This window comes from Moschus berezovskii, chromosome 7, assembly GCF_049115385.1.
Source record: "Moschus berezovskii isolate FMDL1 chromosome 7, NW_MosBer_1.0, whole genome shotgun sequence".
Lineage (NCBI taxonomy): Eukaryota > Metazoa > Chordata > Mammalia > Artiodactyla > Moschidae > Moschus > Moschus berezovskii.
The window spans coordinates 86615862-86634379 of NC_142466.1; the positions used below are offsets into that span (position 1 = coordinate 86615862).

The 18518-nt window shown below is 36.4% G+C and overlaps 1 protein-coding gene across 1 annotated transcript in view; it reads left to right on the forward strand.

Annotated features, from left to right (window-relative positions):
• The window catches only part of NAA35 (N-alpha-acetyltransferase 35, NatC auxiliary subunit), a 92947-nt gene that overhangs the window by 10824 nt on the left and 63605 nt on the right, over window positions 1–18518 (forward strand). Inside the window, exons 3-6 of the mRNA XM_055427396.2 lie at window positions 4779–4812; window positions 12480–12594; window positions 13378–13452; window positions 15320–15487. Of these exons, the coding sequence (XP_055283371.1) occupies window positions 4779–4812; window positions 12480–12594; window positions 13378–13452; window positions 15320–15487 (392 nt within the window). The remainder of the gene's footprint in view (window positions 1–4778; window positions 4813–12479; window positions 12595–13377; window positions 13453–15319; window positions 15488–18518) is intronic.

An 18518-nucleotide genomic window follows, 5' to 3' on the forward strand; every position in this document is an offset into this window, starting at 1 on the left:
GTTAACCTGATCTGTACATTAGGGCAGGGCTTTGGGCTGTCTGATAGCTCAGTTCTCCACATGTCAGCCTGTCTTTATCCTCACTTTCAAAGATGAATGATAAATCAGGTTGGTTTTGTCTTTCTCCACTGCTGGTAGCTCAGATGGTGAAGGATCTGCTTGCAGTGCGGGAGACCTGAGTTTGATCCCTGTGTCAGGAAGATCCCCTGGAGAAGGAAACGGCAACCCACTCCAGTATTCTTGCCTAGAGAATTCCATGGGCAGAGGAGCCTGGTGGGCCATAGTCCATGGGGTAGCAAAGAGTCCAGCATGACTGAGTGACTCAAGCTTCACACTTCACTGCTGCTTTTATTTTTCTCAAGTTTGCTAAGAAATTACTTGTCTTTCTGTTTCCTAGTTTCCCTAATTTTGTTGTATTATTTTTGCAACAACTAGTTTTCCTCTTCCTTGAGGTTCATAGTTTTCTTTAAAAAAAATTTTTTTTTTCCACATTAAAGTGAAAAATTTCAGGAGGGAATTAAAGGTTGTTGCATGTGTTCAGTTAGCCATCTTTATCCCAGGGGTAAACTTTAATTCATCTGTTAATTATTACTGTATAATGATACTGGAGGCCAGCTATGTCATAGATTCAATAGGGCCTTTATAGTGAAGAAAGCAGCAAATTTAACCATCATTTATAATGTTACGTGTAGATGTCAGAGATCTGTAACTTCAGTTTACAAATTATGTTCTCATTTGTAAGATGGTAAAATGTCAAATAGTTGCATATTTTTCTCATCCTGTTAGATTACTTTTTTCCAGGAGAATGAATATATGCTTCAAGTGCTTGCTGCTGCTGCTGCTAAGTCACTTCAGTCGTGTCCGACTCTGTGTGACCCCATAGATGGAAGCCCACCAGGCTCCCCCGTCCCTGGAATTCTCTAGGCAAGAACACTGGAGTGGGTTGCCATTTTCTTCTCCAATGTGTGAAAGTGAAAAGTGAAAGTGAAGTCGCTCAGTGGTGTCTGACCCTTAGCGACCCCACGGACTGCAGCCTACCAGGCTCCTCCATCCATGGGATTTTCTAGGCAATAGTACTGGAGTGGCTTGCCATTGCCTTCTCCGTTCAAGTGCTTAGCTCTACTGCAAATCTAAACTCCAGCTACAAGTTATAGTTCATTGTTCATTTCCAAGGCAAAAGGGAGGATGTCCTAAGGAACTTTACAGAGTCATCTAGTACAACCCTTCATTTTTCAGATGATCAATTCAGTGTCCAGAGTTATCTACTTGTTCCTAGTTCTCTGGAGTGTTCAGTGAAGCTGTTTGGTACCCAAATCTACTCTAAAGTTTATGATAAATTATTATACCTGTTCTCAAATTTTTTGGCATCAGGACTCCTTTATATTCTTAAAGAATCCACCTGCCAGTGCAAGAGACACAAGTTCAATCCTGGGTCAGAAACAGTCCCCTGGAGAAAGGAATGGCTATTCACTCTAGTATTTTTGCATGGAAAAATACATAGAGGAATCTGGTGGGATACAGTCCACAGGGTTGCAAAGAGTCGGACATGACTGAGCATGCAAGCACATGTGTTTGTTTTTTTTTAAGTATTGTCTGTGTGCTTGATGTTTATTAGATTTTGAAACAGAAATTTTTAAAGTATTTATTTGAAAATGATAAACCGTTTGCAAGCTGAAACTCCAATACTTTGGCCATCTCATGCGAAGAGTTGACTAACTGGGAAAGACTCTGATGCTGGGAGGGATTGGGGGCAGGAGGAGAAGGGGACGACAGAGAACGAGATGGCTGGATGGCATCACCAACTCGATGGAGGTGGGTTTGAGTGAACTCCAGGAGTTGGCGATGGACAGGGAGGCCTGGTGTGCTGCAATTCATGGGATTGCAGAGTCGGACATGACTGAACGACTGAACTGAACTGATATCAGCATAACATTTTTAAAATAAAAAATGTATTTTTCAAAATAAAGGACAACTTTGAAGAGTGGCATTATTTTATACTTTTGAAAATCTCTGATGTAGGCATAATAGAGGGCATCTGAATTCCATAGCAGCTTCTCATTCAATCTGTTGCCACATGTTGTTTTAGTTGAAACATTAGAAGTAAGTCTGGCCTCACAAAATATGTAGTTAAAAAATTGGGGAACTTTTTAGGTAATTTCTACTACACCAAAACTTTTAACAGGTGATAGTTTCTTAGTTTGCAGTGTGGAATCTGAAAGCCTATCAGTGGACCTTTCATGCTCTGTTACATAAAGTATATTGGTCTGTCTAGAACTTTGGATCTTTTATCAATGCCTAATTTTGTGACATGCATTATCATTTGCAAAATATTGGTTTAGTAAGTTAAGCACATCTTCCAGGTGTTGACGTACTTCATTATACAATATTAAAAAACAAATTTGTTAATAATATCACCACCAGTGTCATCAGGAAAGCCTTTTTAAGTATTGGGACACTGTCAAGTTCACAGTGGCCGATATGTGTTTTCCAGAGTTCTGATTTTTTTTTTTGAAAGTTCAAATTTTGTCATTGTCAATAAACCTTGTCGGTTATTTTCTTAAAGTGACAGACTCTTATTTTCAAAAAATAGCTGCTACATTGTCAAGTTCGAATGACTATAACTTGTCATGTTCTTTCCAGTAAAAATGGTGTTCCATGATAATTGTGTAAGAACTCTTCTTTGAGACAGCCTCTTTGTTAAGCAGAGGAAGTGTTTACATATGCTTCCTGTTTATCAAATAGAACATTAAAAAGATGTACTCAGAGATTGAAATTTAATTAGGTATATCAGGGTCAGCCCTAAGATGAAATAACTGAGACACATAGGGTACAAAACTTAAGGCACTATCTGAAAGTGCCTCGTTAAATTTTGCACCCTACATGCCTCACTTGCACTCTGGTCCTTGCCCTGAGATTAATAATTTTTACTGTCTCCATCAAAGACTTCTTGAGTGAAAGAGCATGGAAATGAAGAATACGCTGTTTTGCTAGGGATCACTGTCTTGATTTGTGCTGAAACTACAGTTCTGCCCTTTTCCTCCTTACACTATTGTTCTTGCATCATCACTGGAAATGTCAACACAATGAAAAACAACTTTTAGTATTACAAAAGTAACTTTAATATTGGGCTTCCCTGGTGGTTCAGTGATAAAGAATCTGCCTGCCAATGCAGGAGACATGGCTTCGATTCCAGGGTCAGGAATATCCCCAGAGAGGGAAATGACAACCCACACTAGTTTCCTTGCCTGAAAAATTCCATGGGCAGAAGAGCCTGGCGGCCTGCAGTCGAAGGGGTCATGAAAGCATCAGACATGATTTAAAGACTAAACAAAAACATCAACTTTAGTGTCACAGACTCCTGGGTTCTCAGACCATCTTTGAGAACTGTTGTATGTTCTGCTTTGGAGACATAGGCATTTAGAACAGTCTTTGGGACTCTGTGGGAGAGGGTGAAGGTGGAATGATTGGAGAGGATGGAATTGTAGCATGTATATTATCATAAGTGACCAGTCCAGGTTCGACGCATAAATTTTCCTCTGTTCATTTCTTTGCATTTGTGCTTTTTTAATAAAATTCTTTTTAAAAAAAAAAATGAAAAAAAAAATTTTGATAAATGTTTCTCATTGATTTATTTGTTTTGGTATATGGAAGGAAAGTGTTAGTTGCTCAGTTGTGTCCAACTCTGTGACCCCACGGACTGTAGCCCACCAGGTTCCTCTGTCCATGTGGTTTTCCAGGCAAGAATACTGGAGTGGGTTGCCATTTCCTTCTCCAGGGGATTTTCCCAACCCAGGGATCAAACCTGTGTCTCCTGCATTGCAGACCGATTCTTTACCCACGTGAGCCATTGGGGAAGGTACATGAAACTTTAAAAACCAAATGTTACTGAACTTATAATAAGCTAGGGGGATTAGTAAAATTCTGAAAACTGCTTCTTTATATCTTCCACAGGATTTGACCATCAACATTTAAGCTACTTAAAAGTGATACAGTGGTAGTTTTCATCTTCCTTGCACACTGAAATCATCTGGAGTCCTTTAAAACCACTGTGTAGGTCCCACTCTTAGAATTTAATTAGCTTGGGATGCTGATTGAACATTAGGATTTTCAAAAACTCTCCAGTTTATTCTGATATACAGCCAAGGTTGAGAACAGCTGCTTTACAGGGGATAAACATTCTTGATCAGCTGTTTACTCAAATGCTTTCTACCTTATTTAAATCAAGTGTAATTTTAAAAAATGTTTTCTGAACTTCCCTGGTGGTCCAGTGGTTAAGACTCTGCGGTTACACTGCACAGGGTGCGGGTTTGATCTGTGGTTGGAGGACTGAGATCACCCTGTAAGCCATGCAGAGCAGCCAAAAAAAAAAATACTCTTGACGCTGTTCCTGGGACAAAGAGAGATTAGATTATGATGCCAAGTGGTTTAAAAACAATTTGAAAAATAGTTCTGTGGAAAAGTTTATGTAGCGATAAATATATTAGCGATTTTTTTTTTTTAATGAGGCTGATAATTCTGATTGTATTATTGTGGCCTGTGATGGGTGGGTCACTTACTAAATTCTCAGAAGTTCAATTTATAGTTACTATGTAAATATTCACTGCATAGAAGACATTATATTATTAATTGAGTAGAATAATATGACCATTTCTTAGAAAATGAAGTATAAAGGATTACATTTTCCAGGTGCTAATATTTTGTTTCATTTTTTTCTTAGAATTAACAGTTAAACATAAATATGGTATTATTCAAAAGATTTTTCTCTTTGTTTCTTTTAGAATTAAAGTTGGGAGAACTGCTTCATGATAAGCTGTAAGTATTTATATCCTTTGAAGTAGTGTAGTGTAATATTTCTATTTTGTCTTGTCTGCAGTAGTATTCCTTGAAGTCTGAGCAAATTTACCTTTCAAAGCTGTAAGTATAACACTAATTATATATTTTTTAACCTTGGTGAGCTATTTTGAGACAGCTGACTTTAGTTGTGGTAGGAAGTGGTTGTACCTAGTGAAACTGTGACTTCTGGTCCTTTCCTTGAGAGTAGAACAGGATGTGAAATTTATTGAGGAAAGCTATTGGTTGCATTCACAACAAACTGGAAAATTCTTAAAGAGGTGGGAATACCAGACCACCTTACCTGCCTCCTGAGAAATCTGAATGCAGATCAAGAAGCAGCAGTTAGAACTGGACATGGAGCAACAGACTGGTTCCAAATTGGGAAAGGAGAACATCAAGGCTGTATATTGTCACCCTGCTTATTTAACTTATATGCTGTGTACATCATGAGAAATGCTGGACTGGATGTAGCACAAGCTGGAATCAAGATTGCTGGAAGAAATAGCAATAACCTCAGATATGCAGATGACATGACCCTTACGGCAGAAAGCGAAAAAGAATAAAGAGCCTCTTGATGAAAGTGAAAGAGTGAAAAAGTTGGCTTAAAGCTCAACATTCAGAAAACTAAGATCATGGCATCTGGTCCAATCACTTCATGGCAAATAGATGGGGAAACAATGGAAACAGTGACAGATTTTATTTTGGGGGGCTCCAAAATCACTGCAGATGGTGATTGCAGCCATGAAATTAAAAGACGCTTACTCCTTGGAAGAAAAGTTATGACTAACCCAGACAGCATGTTAAAAAGTAGAGACATTACTTTGCCAGCAAAGGTCCATCTGCTCAAAGCTGTGGTTTTTCCAATAGTCATGTATGGATGTGAGAGTTGGACTATAAAGAAAGCTAACGCCAAAGAATTGATGCTTTTGAACTGTGGTGTTGGAGCAGACTCTTGAGAGTCCCTTGGACAGCAAGGAGAGCCAACTAGTCCATCCTAAAGAAAATCAGTCCTCAATAGTCATTGGAAGGACTGATGCTGAAGCTGAAACTCCAATACTTTGGCCATCTGATGTGAAGAACTGACTCATTGGAAAAGACGCTGATGCTGGGAAAGATTGAAGGTGGGAGGAGAAGGGGATGTTAGAGGATGAAATGGTTGGATGGCATCACCGACTCAATGGACATGAGTTTGAGTAAACTCTGGGAGTTGGTGATGGACAGGGAGACCTGGCATGCTGCAGTCCCTGGGGTCGCAAAGAGTCAGACATGAAGTGACTGAATTGAACTGATTGGTTGCATGTTATATGTGATAGACTGGTTGGTGACCAGAAATAGATGAGTAAATGCCTAGATGAAAGTAGATTGAGAATCCCTAGGTAAATGAAAGGAAATGCTTAATTATATTTATACTCCCATAGTCACTGTTTCATACTGCTGTGGCCAACTCAGTTTTCAAGGTTAGAAGTATGAAATTTTAAATTAGTAAGGGAACAAGATTGGACATTTAGTTAGGAGAAATAGAATTTGAAATTTAGTTCTTCTAAGACTTTAGTGTTATCAGTGTCATCTGAAAGAGTTTTTAAAATAATAGGTTGCTGGGACCCGCCCCCCAGAGTTCCTTATTTAGTAGGTTTGGTGTGGGATCACAGAAGTTGCATTTCTGACAAGTTCCCAGGTGAGATTGATGCTGCTGACCTAGGGACCACACTTTGAGAACATCATTATTTGATGCCACTGGCAGTTATAGGAAGGATGTAATGAAATCAAACCATAAGCTAGTGCAGGAAGGAATGTGACTCCTGACTATGGAATAGCATTTGAGAAGGATCGCAAGAGGAACATAATCCTTTTCGTTTCCCCAGGGTTTTAGTCATTGAGCCCAGGGATCATGATAACCAGCAGCCTACCATGACCATCTCTTAAAGTTGTATCCTTTTAATCCATATCGTCTTTTAACTGTCATTTCCAGACCCTAGCATGTACAGTCTTCTAGACTTCTATAATCTACCTGTGTAATTTACTTTATTGTTGTCTGTTTCCTTACACTAGAATGTGAGCTCCAGGAAGTGGTCAGATTTGTTTTCCTCCCTCATGTATCTCAAGTGCCTAGAACAGTGCCTTGCAGGTAGTAGTAGGCACTGAGCATTTGTTGAATGAATGGAATAGCTAACTTGCTGCTAGTATAATTTCTATGGCACTGTTACTAATTAGACAAATATCTTATTGATCTAGGGTTTTAATTGTGCCCAAAACAACTTTTCTTTAGTTGTTTTCATATAGTAATAAATGGATACTTTTTAACAGATTTAAACATTAGGGATGAAGCAGAATTTCCCATGATACCATTTCCCCCACACAGTCTCCGTTCGTCGTCTGGAGATAGTCATTGTTATAAAACTAGTTATTTGTAAATGGGGATATACGGAGCAGTATTCAACTATGCCATTTTATGTAAAGGACTCGAGCATCTGCCAAGGTGTCTGGAGCCAATCCACTGTGGATAAAAGCAGTTGACTGTATTGTCCTGCAGATTTCTTTCCCATTCACTATATCCTAGAGTTCTTTCCATTTTAGTATGTAATAGTTCCACTTTGTTCATTTTAAAATTGCTTTTTATTTTATAAAATGACTATCATAATTTGTTCTATGGTATCCCTATTGATGGACTTTCAGATTGCAGCATTTATTGGTAGCATGGGAAAATTGAAAAATTAAATGTAAATTTATACAGCCACTTTATACATACATATGTGCAGATAATTTTGAAGACAGCAGCCTAGAAATCAAATGACTAGCTTTTAATGGAATCAGCCAAATTTCCCTCACAAAATGCTTTATCAGTTTACACACCGACAGTATATGAGAGTATGCTTACTTTTTACAGTTTTCCTTACTTCTCCCCCCAAAAAACCATCATTTTGTTTTGTATTACTTGATTACATTTGAATTTTTATTCATATTAATAATTTATATTTTCTCTTCGTTTAATTGTTCATTCATGTCCTTTGCCTACTTTTTTCCAATTATTTGCCTTTTCATATTTTTATGAGTTGGGCTTCCCATGTGGCTCAATGGTAAAGAATCCACCAGCCAATGTAGAAGATACAAGTTTGATCCCTGGGTCAGCAAGACCCACTAGAGAAAGAAATGGCAACCCACTTCTGTATTCTTGCCTGGGAAATCTCAAAGACAGAAGAGCCTGGCAGGCTGTAGTTGATGGGGTTGCAGAAGAATCGAACATGACTTAGTAACTAAAGCAACAACAAACATTTGTTTGAATTAGTTATATTTTCTGGATTCTAACTTTTTCAAAATAGCCTATATTAAAAGTATTTCCCCCAGATAATTGCCTGTATTTTAACTGTCAAGTTTATTGTTGCGTGTAATTTTGTAATATTTTCACAGCTGGAGTAATCAACTTTTTTCTTCATAGCTTTGTAAATTAATGAAAAATGTTTGTTCATTTGTTTGTCTTAGGTTTAGAACTTAAATCTACCTGGGGTTTGTTTTTAATTGTGTAAATCAAAGATTTTACTTTTTCATGGTAATTAGCCACTTATCTTAATAGTATGATTGACTGATGCACTGATTTTCCACTAATTGAAATTCCATCTTTATCATCTGTAATTCCTACATGGAATTACATGGATTACATAAATCTGCATGGATTTGGATTGTTTTCTCTTGATCTGTGTATGCTAGAATGCCTTTAATTAATACAGGTTTATAGTATCTGATACTTGGTGAATCCCGGTTTTATTTTGATAAGATTCTTTTCTATTTTTGCATATTTTCTTTTTTGGCTTGATAGACTCTTTGAAGAATACCATTTGGGTTTTGAGTCACAGCTTTCCATCAGATTTACAGATGAAGGTTGTCTTCAGTAATACCATATGCTCATATTGTCAGAGTGTCTTAAACTGAAGCATTATAAAGATTTGAGGGATTTCAGGGAGTATCTCCTTAAAGCACTGCTGCTGTTTTATTTTTTTTTTAATTGAAGTATGGTTGATCTGCAGTGTTAATTTCTGCTCTAGAGCACAGTGACTCGGTTATACATACATACAAGTTTTCATGTATTCTTTTCTATTGTGGTTCACCATAGGGCACTGAATATAGTTCTCTGTGCCGTACAGTTGGACCTTGTTTATCCACCATGGATATAATAGCTTACATTTGCTAACCCCAACCTCCTACTCCATTTTTCCCCAAACTCCCTCCCCCTTGGTAACCACAAGTCTGTTCTCTGTGTCCCTGAGTCTGTTTTGTCGATAGACTAATTTGTGTAATATTTTGTATTCCATATATGAGTAATAACATTTGATATCTTTCTCTGTCTGATTTCACTTAATATGGAAATCTATAGCTCTATCAATGTTGCTGCAAAATGGCATTATTTTGTTCTTTTTTATGGCCAAATAGTAATCCATTGTATTAGGTTGGTGGAAAAGTCATTGCAGTTTCAGACCGTGAATTTTAAAGCATTATAAGTCGGCTCAAACATATCTTTATTCATGAAAATAGAAACCATTACAATCAACACATTTTTGCCAATGAGAAGTTATTTCTGTAGCATAAAAATCCGTGCTTTGGGATTCAACAAACTTTTGGAAAGCCTCCTGCTGATTGCGGAAGCATTTTCCCTGCAAAAAGTTGTAGAGACGCTTGAAGAAGTGGTAGTCAGTTGGCAAGAGGGCAAATAAATATGGTGGATGAGGCAAAACTTTGTAGCCCAGTTCCTTCAACTTTTGAAGCATTGGTTGTGTGATGTGTGGTCAGGCATTGTGGAGAAAAAGTGGGCCCATTCTGTTGACCAATGCTGGCTGCAGGTGTTGCAGTTTTCAGTGCATCTCATCAATTTGTTGAGCATACGTCACAGATGTAATGGTTTCACTGGGATTCAGGAAGCGCTCGTGGATCAGACTGGCTGCAGACTGCCAAACAGTGATGGTGACCTTTTTTTGGTACAGATTTGGCTTTGAAAAGTGCTTCAGAGCTTCTTCTCAGTCCAGCCACTACGCTGGTCATCGTTGGAAGCCATATACAGTCGACTTTTTGTAGCACATCACAATCCGATCATTGTTGTTGCACAGAATAAAAAGAGATAACACTTTAAGAATGCTATTTATTTTTGATTTTTGGTCAGCTCCTGAGGCACCCACTTATCGAGCTTTTTCACCTTCCCAGTTTGCTTCAAATGCCAAACTACCATAGCATGGTTGACGTTGAGTTCTTCAGCAACTTCTGTGGTTGTAAGAGAATCAGCTTCGATGATGCTCTCAGTTGCTAGTTGTGAACTTCCAATGGCCAGCCACTGTGCTTCTCAACTTCAAGGCTCTCCTCTCCTTTGCAAAACTTCTTGAACCACCACTGCACTGTGCATCTGTTTTCAGTTCATGAGCCAACTGTGTTGTTGATGTTGCAAGTTGTCTCCTCTGCTTTAACACCCATTTTGAACTCAAATAAGAAAATAGCTCAAATTTGCTTTTTGTCTTAACATCATTTCCCTAGTCTAAAATACATATAAACATCAAGTAATAAGTCATTAGCAAAAATGCGAAGTGAGAAGTGTGCATTAAAATGATGTATAACATAACCACATTTATTTAAGAATATTTTCTAGAATCAGCAAATTTCAATTCAGTTCAATTCATTCGCTCAGTTGTGTCTGACTCTTTGTGACCCCATGGACTGCAGCACGCCAGGCTTCCCTGTCCATCACCAGTTCCTGGAGTTTACTCAGACTCATGTCCATTGAGTCAGTGATGCCATCCAACCATCTCATTCTCTGTCGTCCCCTTCTCCGCCCACCTTCAATCTTTCCCAGCATTAGAGTCTTTTCAAATGAGTCAGTTTTTCACATCAGGTGGCCAAAGTGTTGGAGTTTCAGCTTCAGCATCAGTCCTTCCAGTGACTATTCAGGACTGATTTCCTTTAGAATGGACAAGTTGGATCTCCTTGCTATCCAAGGGACTCTTAAGAGTCTTCTCCAGCACCACAGTTCAAAAACATCAATTCTTCGGTGCTCAGCTTTCTTTATGGTCCAACTCTCATATCCATACATGACTGTTGGAAAAACCATAGCTGTGAGTAGACAGACCTTTGTTGGCAAAGGAATGTCTCTGCTTTTTAATATGCTGTTGAACTTTAAACAGCAAAGTTTAACAGTGCAGAACCGCAGTTACTTTTCCACCAAGCTAACATATGTACCACATGTTCTTTATCCATTTTATCTGTCAGTAAATATGTAGGCTGTTTCCATATCTTGGCTATTGTGACTAGTGCTGCTGTGAATAAAGGGCTGCGTGTATCTTTGAATTAAAGTTTTGTCTGGATATATCCCAGGAGTGGGGTTGCTGGGTTATAGGGTAATTCTGTTTTCAGTTTTCTCAGGAACCTCCATACTGTTTTCATATTTACATACTTAATATACCAACTTTCTTACATACCTGTTTACCATACTTACGTACCAATTTACATTCCCACGAACAGTGCAGGAAGGTTCCTTTTGTTTTATAGCCTCTATAGCATTTGTTGTTTGTAGAGTTTTTAATGATGGCCATTCTGACTGGTGTGAGGTGGTATCTTGTAGTTTTCATTTGAAATTCACTAATTACCAGTGTTGAACATCTTTTTCATGTGTCTATTGGCCATTTATATTTCTTTGTAGAAATGTTTAAATAGGTGTTATGCCCATTTTTCAGTTGGATAGTTTTTATTGTTGAGATGTATAAGCTATTTGTATTTTGGAAATTAAGCCCTTGTTGGTTGCATCATTTGCAAATATTGTTTCCCATTCGGTAGGTTGTCTTTTTGTTTTGTTGATGTTTTGTTTCATTTTGTTTATGGTTTCCTTTGCTGTGCGAAAGCTTGTAAGTTTGATTGGATCCCATTTGTTTATTTTTCTTAATTTTTACTGCTGCTGCTTTTCTGAGAGAAATGATGTGTAGTGTAACAAGGTAGATCTCTTTTATTTTCCTAGTAATCTGTTGGCTTAGACTAAACAAATTAGAAAGGCAATAGCATGATGGCCAGTCATACTTTCTTTTAGGTTCTTCGTTTTTCATATCTCAATTAAAGATATACTAACTATTCAGGCCATACTGTATCATAACTAATAAGCCACTAATACCAGACCATCAGAATTTTTTTTTTCCCTTATGTAATTGCCAAAACTGTGGGCATTATAGATGGTGATGTGCCAGATTTTTAGACTTTAAAGATGTAAGGAAAATGAAAAATACCTGCAAGTTACATTTGATAATGATTATTCCAAACATACCTTTCTAAGTGTTAAATAGAGGGCAAAATGAAATCCATTGCTGATCAGTTGATCTCTTTTCTTCCCCAAAATCTTCTAATGTGCAGATGTTTTGAAGGAAGAACGAAAAACAGCTTTTCTTTTAATTCTTTTCCCATAGTACATGTAAAATGATTTGAGTGACAAGTACATGGAAGGAATTTTATGTTGAAGGAAGATTATTTAATTGAAATAGAAGTGATAGCAAGTTGTGGAGACTAAATACCTAGAATAGGGTAGTTATTTGAAATATTCAATACTGTAATGATTTTTGTACCATTGTGGGAATCTGGATAAGCTTATTGGTTCAAATATAATTTGTAGAGTCAATTTTTTTTTATTGCAGATTTGGTCTTTTTGAAGCCATGTCTGCCATTGAAATGATGGATCCCAAGATGGATGCTGGCATGATTGGAAACCAAGTTAATCGAAAAGTTCTCAATTTTGAACAAGCTATCAAGGTTGTTACCATTGTGCTTTTTGTGTTTTTTTTTATTATTTGTTATTCATATGTTAAAACATTTTGATTAATAATGGAAATCAAACTTAGTATATAAAATTTTCTTAAATGCATCTCAGGTATGTAAAGTTACTTATCTGTCTGTGGAAGTTTTAACAAAGGTCTCATTAAAAGCTTGTTCTAAATTTGTGTATGCATGCATTTTTTAAATTGATATTTGAAAGTGTTTTGAGTATAAATACCAAGGTAATTGGCTTAAGGATTAAATTTTAAGTATAAATATATTAAGTAAAATGCTTGTGGTAGTGAATTAGAAATTTACTCAATGAGAATTAATTTAGAAGTTCATTCATAGTTGCCTCAGAGTTTAATTTTGCATTTTTTTGAAGAAAGATATGCTAAAATAAGTGGAAACTGTTAAAAGATTTATGAGAGATATCAGTTTAAGGAAAATTTTAAAAAAATTTTTTCTTTGTAAATAGTTTCAGTTCATTAAAATGCTTCATATTTATTAATGTTCAAAACTAATTTTAACTTTTAAAATACTTGTTTGACACATTTTTTTTATAAAGGCCTTTATTCTATTTCAAATTAGACTTTTATTTTTAGTATTGAAGACCTATTAAGATACATTATTTTTAAGAATACAGAGTTAATTTGGCCTCTTAGTTTTATCAGATGATGAGATAGAGTTTTCTTAGAATTTATACTTTAAAATATTTACTGTACATAGTAACCATACATTTTTTAAAAGCTTATATGTCATATTTCCCCTTTCTTTTAGGATGGCACCATAAAAATTAAAGACCTCACCTTGCCTGAATTGATAGGGATAATGGATACATGCTTTTGCTGTTTGGTAAGAGTTAAGATAGCACTATTTGTTAATTTTAGAACTGTAGCTTACTTGAATTTCAGTTTGAAAGTATATACACCATCACTGAATATGAAATAGATATAATTCTTGGCTTAGTAAGATGTATGTAAGATTATTAGGCTAAGTTATGCTCTAGGAAGCAGGTATTTTATCTTTTCATCTGGGTGATTTTAGGTTCTCAATTTCTGGAAGGATATTTTCTTTCCAAGAAAGATAATAATATACAGCCATTATCCAAAGTACCTTTTCTATTCTCAAGGTGCCCACGAAAACAAATCTGTAATTGAAAGGTTCTGTAAGTAAGCATGGAATTTAACCAAAGAGAGTTTTGGATTGGCTTTGAAGAAATTTTTTTCCTAATCTAGGGAAAATTGAAGTAAACTGGCCATTTTATACAATGAGGAAAATTTTTTAGTTATTTATATATGTATACTGGATAGATTGTCTTCCCTAGACAATGTGGTTTAATTGTGGGAAAATTCATTTGTACTGCTTTTCACCCCACCCCACCCCCACTTTCTGAGTGTCCCTTTCTTTTTTAAACTTGATTTTAAATCATTGTCTTTAGACATAATGTAAAATTTCTTCATTTGTGTGTCTGGTAAAATATTCATTGATTACAAGTGTGTATGAAGTATTTATGTTATGTGTTTTATGTGTATATTTTTTACTTTGGTCTTTTACATCAGCTCTGTGAGCGGTCTGGTATCATTCTTACCTATTTGCCTGCTATTTGCCTAGCGTTACGTTGCTAGGAAGGGGCATAGCGAGAATCCTGATCCTTCTTCCTCCAAAGCTCTTTCCGTCAGAAACATTTTTATTGCTCTTTGGCCATTTGTAATTGTAGTGGAATAGGATAAAAGAGGGCAAGATGGAGGATTTGTGTCAAAGTTGAGGAACAATTCTGTGAGAGTATTGGGGCTGTATCTAAGTTTGGACTTTAATAGGCAGACAGTTTTTAGTCTGGAGAGTCTTCTGCACACTAGTAATACAAAATGTGTATCTTAATTAGAGCAATTTCCATGTGCATTTCTCATTTTGTAATGTAGCAGTTTTCTTGCTTTATTGCAGAATTCTTGGACTAAGTATAAATTATAACAATAAACATGGGTGAATTATTTATGCTATTTCTTTATATGTAAGATGAGAAAAACACCATCTTTGTCAAAGTGTTAGGGAAAAAATGAGATAAGATACATGCAAAATACCTAGCATAGTACTCAAATATCATAGATTACTCAGTTTTGGCTGCAGTTCTTCTGGCTTCTAGCTCAGGGTACTTGACCCATGGTAGTCACTCAGTAGAATAGTGTTGCATGATTATTTTTGCGCTTTAGAATGATCCTTCTTATTGGGAGTATTGAAGTAGAAGTGGGAGGCAGGAAAACAGTTGGCTAGTTTCTTGTGGAATATAGGTGTGATATGAATCTCTTGACTGGATTAGTAGTAGTTGGGATGAAAAAGAAGAGTTGAATGAGTGGCTAAGAACCTAGTTGGCTCTAAAATTGTGAATTCCTTAATTTCATGGGTTTTTATTTACTACATTGTAATAGAATTAATAGTGTTTGGATATGAAGTAAGGAGGCACTCTAATTTCATAATGTCTAAATATTTTGTGAACTGAATTATAAAAGAATGCTTCCCATATCTATAACTTTTGGGTAATCATATTTTTAATTCTTGAAAGACTTTGGTCAGTGAAAGTGGATTCAGACTCTTTTCTTTTCTGATGTTCCTTTTAATCTTCTTTTAAATCTTGTGATTTAATCATATTTATTTGGGCCTGTGTCTGGCCTTTGACTGTTGAATCATACTTTTCAAACTTGTGCATTCTTTTATTTCTTTATAGATAACGTGGTTAGAAGGCCATTCCTTGGCACAGACAGTATTTACGTGCCTTTACATTCATAATCCAGATTTTATAGAAGATCCTGCCATGAAAGCTTTTGCTCTGGGTATCTTGAAAATCTGTGACATTGCAAGGGAAAAAGTAAATAAAGCTGCTGTTTTTGAAGAGGTAAGATTTTATTAAAGAATTCCTGAAACTCAATGGCCACCTTCATCTTAATATGTATTCTGTCAATACCATTCATTGAATATTCATTATGTATAGAGGTACTTATTCTGGATGCTGTGAGGATTCACAAAGAAAGTAGAATAAATAAGCTTGTCCCTTAAGTCTCTTATAAATTATAACATAAAAGTTAATTTCAGTCTTTGGAGGAAGGGAAAGGAAAACAAAAGTTATGAAGAATAGTTTAGAGTATAAACTTTTTCTTCCACTTAGTACCTCAAACTGAGGAAGTGTTTTACATTTTAGTCACAGAAAGATTTTTCCATTTATCATTAAAAAAATTGATTATAGACACTGTATTTTAAGGGGAGATGTGATAGCATTTGAAACTAAGTTATTTCTGTTTCTTTCATTTGTTGAAACTGTTAAGTTTCTTTTTCACACTGTTACTGATCCAGAATAAATATCTTAGGCTCCAGCAATGGTTTATTGTAAAGCTTTTTTAAATTTACATTATATATGTGAGAATAGTAGCTAAGTATACGCCTAATGTGAGTTCCACATTTAAATGTATGGCTTATGAGTTGTTTATGAAATACTGGGTATTTCTTAAACACTCATTGGCTATTTAGCTATATATTTGAATTGATACGGGTAGAAAATCTTATCCATTTGGATGAAATTTTTTTAAAGATTAGTTTGAGTTAAAAAATGAGAAGAGACACACACATTATTTTAAGTATTCCCGAAAGGACATTAAAAATCAGTAGGACAGAGAAAGTGTTTATTTACCAAATAGTTCTGGAATAATTGGCTGGCACCCTTGAAACTTTCTTTATCAGCATTTTACATCTGCCTTAGTCCATTTGTGTTGCCATAACAGAATACCGAATACCGTAGCCTGGGATGGCTTATGAACATTTATTTCTCATAGTTCTGGAGGCAGAGAAATCTAGGATCAAGGCATCAGTAGATTTGGTGCCTGGTGAGGGCCTGCTTCCTCGTTCCTCTTTCACTGTGGCCTCACATGGCAGAAGGAGGGATGGGGACTTCTCTGGAGTCTCTTTTATAAGGACACTAATCTCATTTATGAGGGTCCCACCCTCATGGACCTTCTAAAGGCTCCATCACCCAGCACTATCACATTGGAGGTTAGGTTTCAACATATAAATTTTCAGGGGACACAGTCAGTCTATTGCAATTGGTTAATATCGTCTTAAGTCTCAGTCTGTAGGTTCCCTCTCTTTTTTATTTTTTTAAGCCTTGCAACTCGGTGTTAAAGAACTCTCCCAAAGGCTCCACCTCCAATTGCTATCACATTAGGCATTATAGAACTTCACATATGAATTTGGGAGTGGGAGGGGGACACAAACATTCAGTTTATAACAACATCAAAGTAAATTGTAGAGAGAGAAAGTGTTTTAGATATAAAAAAGTTACTTAAAAATCAGAAGGCAGTTTATAAAATAAAATGGCCATTAAGTGTAAGATGTTTAACCTCATTTTAGAAATGCAAATTAAAACTGTGAGATACCTTTTTGTTTTTACCTATAATAGGCACTGACATGCTAGGGGGATGTGTGTGTGTGTGTGTGTGTGTGTGTGTGTGCTGGGGGATGTGTGTGTGTGTAGGATATGAATAGTCATTGTTTTCCTTTTTTTTTTAACTTTAAAAAATTTTAGTTTATTTGGAAATGTTTTCCAAATAACAGCAGTTAACAGTGATAGCACCAAGAACACTCAGATTCAGCTGATGTTAACCTATCATGTCATTTTTCACTTTTTCTCTCAAGTATGTGTGTATATATGTATCTTTTTCTGAACCATTGGCGAGTGAGCTGTGTACTTTTTGATCTTCTCCTCTGAGGTTTCCCTGGTGGCTGAGAGGTTAAAGCGTCTGCCTGCAATGCAGGAGACCCGGGTTCGATCCCTGGGTCTGGAAGATCCTGGAGAAGGAAATGGCAACCCACTCCAGTATTCTTGCCTGGAGAATCCCTTGGAGGGAGGAGCCTGGTAGGCTACAGTCCACAGGGTTGCAAAGAGTCAGACACGACTGAGCTACTTCACTTCACTTCACTGAGACACGTCAGTATGCACCTTGTAAGGAAAAGAACCTGCTCATACACAACTACAGCACAGTGATCAACCTCATCAAATCTGTGATACCAGTCCACTACCTGCCCATACTCTCTTTCTGTCAGTTGACTTAGTAACGTCCTTAGTATTTTTTCCCTACAGTGTGGGATCCAGTCTAGGATCATGTCCTACATCTAGTTGCATCTCTTTAATGTTTTAATTTACAACAGTTCCTCATCCTTTGTCTCTAATGACGTTGGTATTTTTGGAAAACACAGCCCTCTCCTGCTTTCCCTTATTTAATAGAATGTTCTTACTTGGGGCTTGTCTCCTCTTTCCTCATGATTAGATTTGTATTATGCAGTCCTGGCTGGAATATGACATGAGTAATACTGTATCCTTTTTATGATTTCATATCTGAGACATAGAGTGTCCATTTGTCCCTCCCTGGTAATGTGACTTTATCACCCCATCAAGGTGCTTTCTGATTACCGTATGGTTACTTTTTTAAAAAAATTATTTTATTGATGTATAGTTTATTTACATTGTGTCAATTTCTGCTACACATCATAGTGATGCAGTTATATAGTTTTACATGTATATACACATTCTTTTTCATATTCTTTTCCTTTATGCTTTATCACAGGATATTGAATATAGTTTCCTATGGTAGACAGTAGGACTTTGTGTCCTATATATAATTGTTTGCATCTGCTAATCCCACACTCCCAGTCCATCTCTCCCCTGCCCTCCTTGGCAACCATGAGACTGTTTTCTATGTCTGTGAGTCTGTTTCTCTTTGATGTATAAGTTCATTTGTGTCATATCTTAGATTTCACATATAAGTGACATCATTTGGTATTCGTCTTTTCTGATTTACTTCACTTTGTTAGATAATCTCTAGGTCCATGCATATTGTTGCAAATAGTATTTCATTCTTTTTATGGCTGAGTAGTAT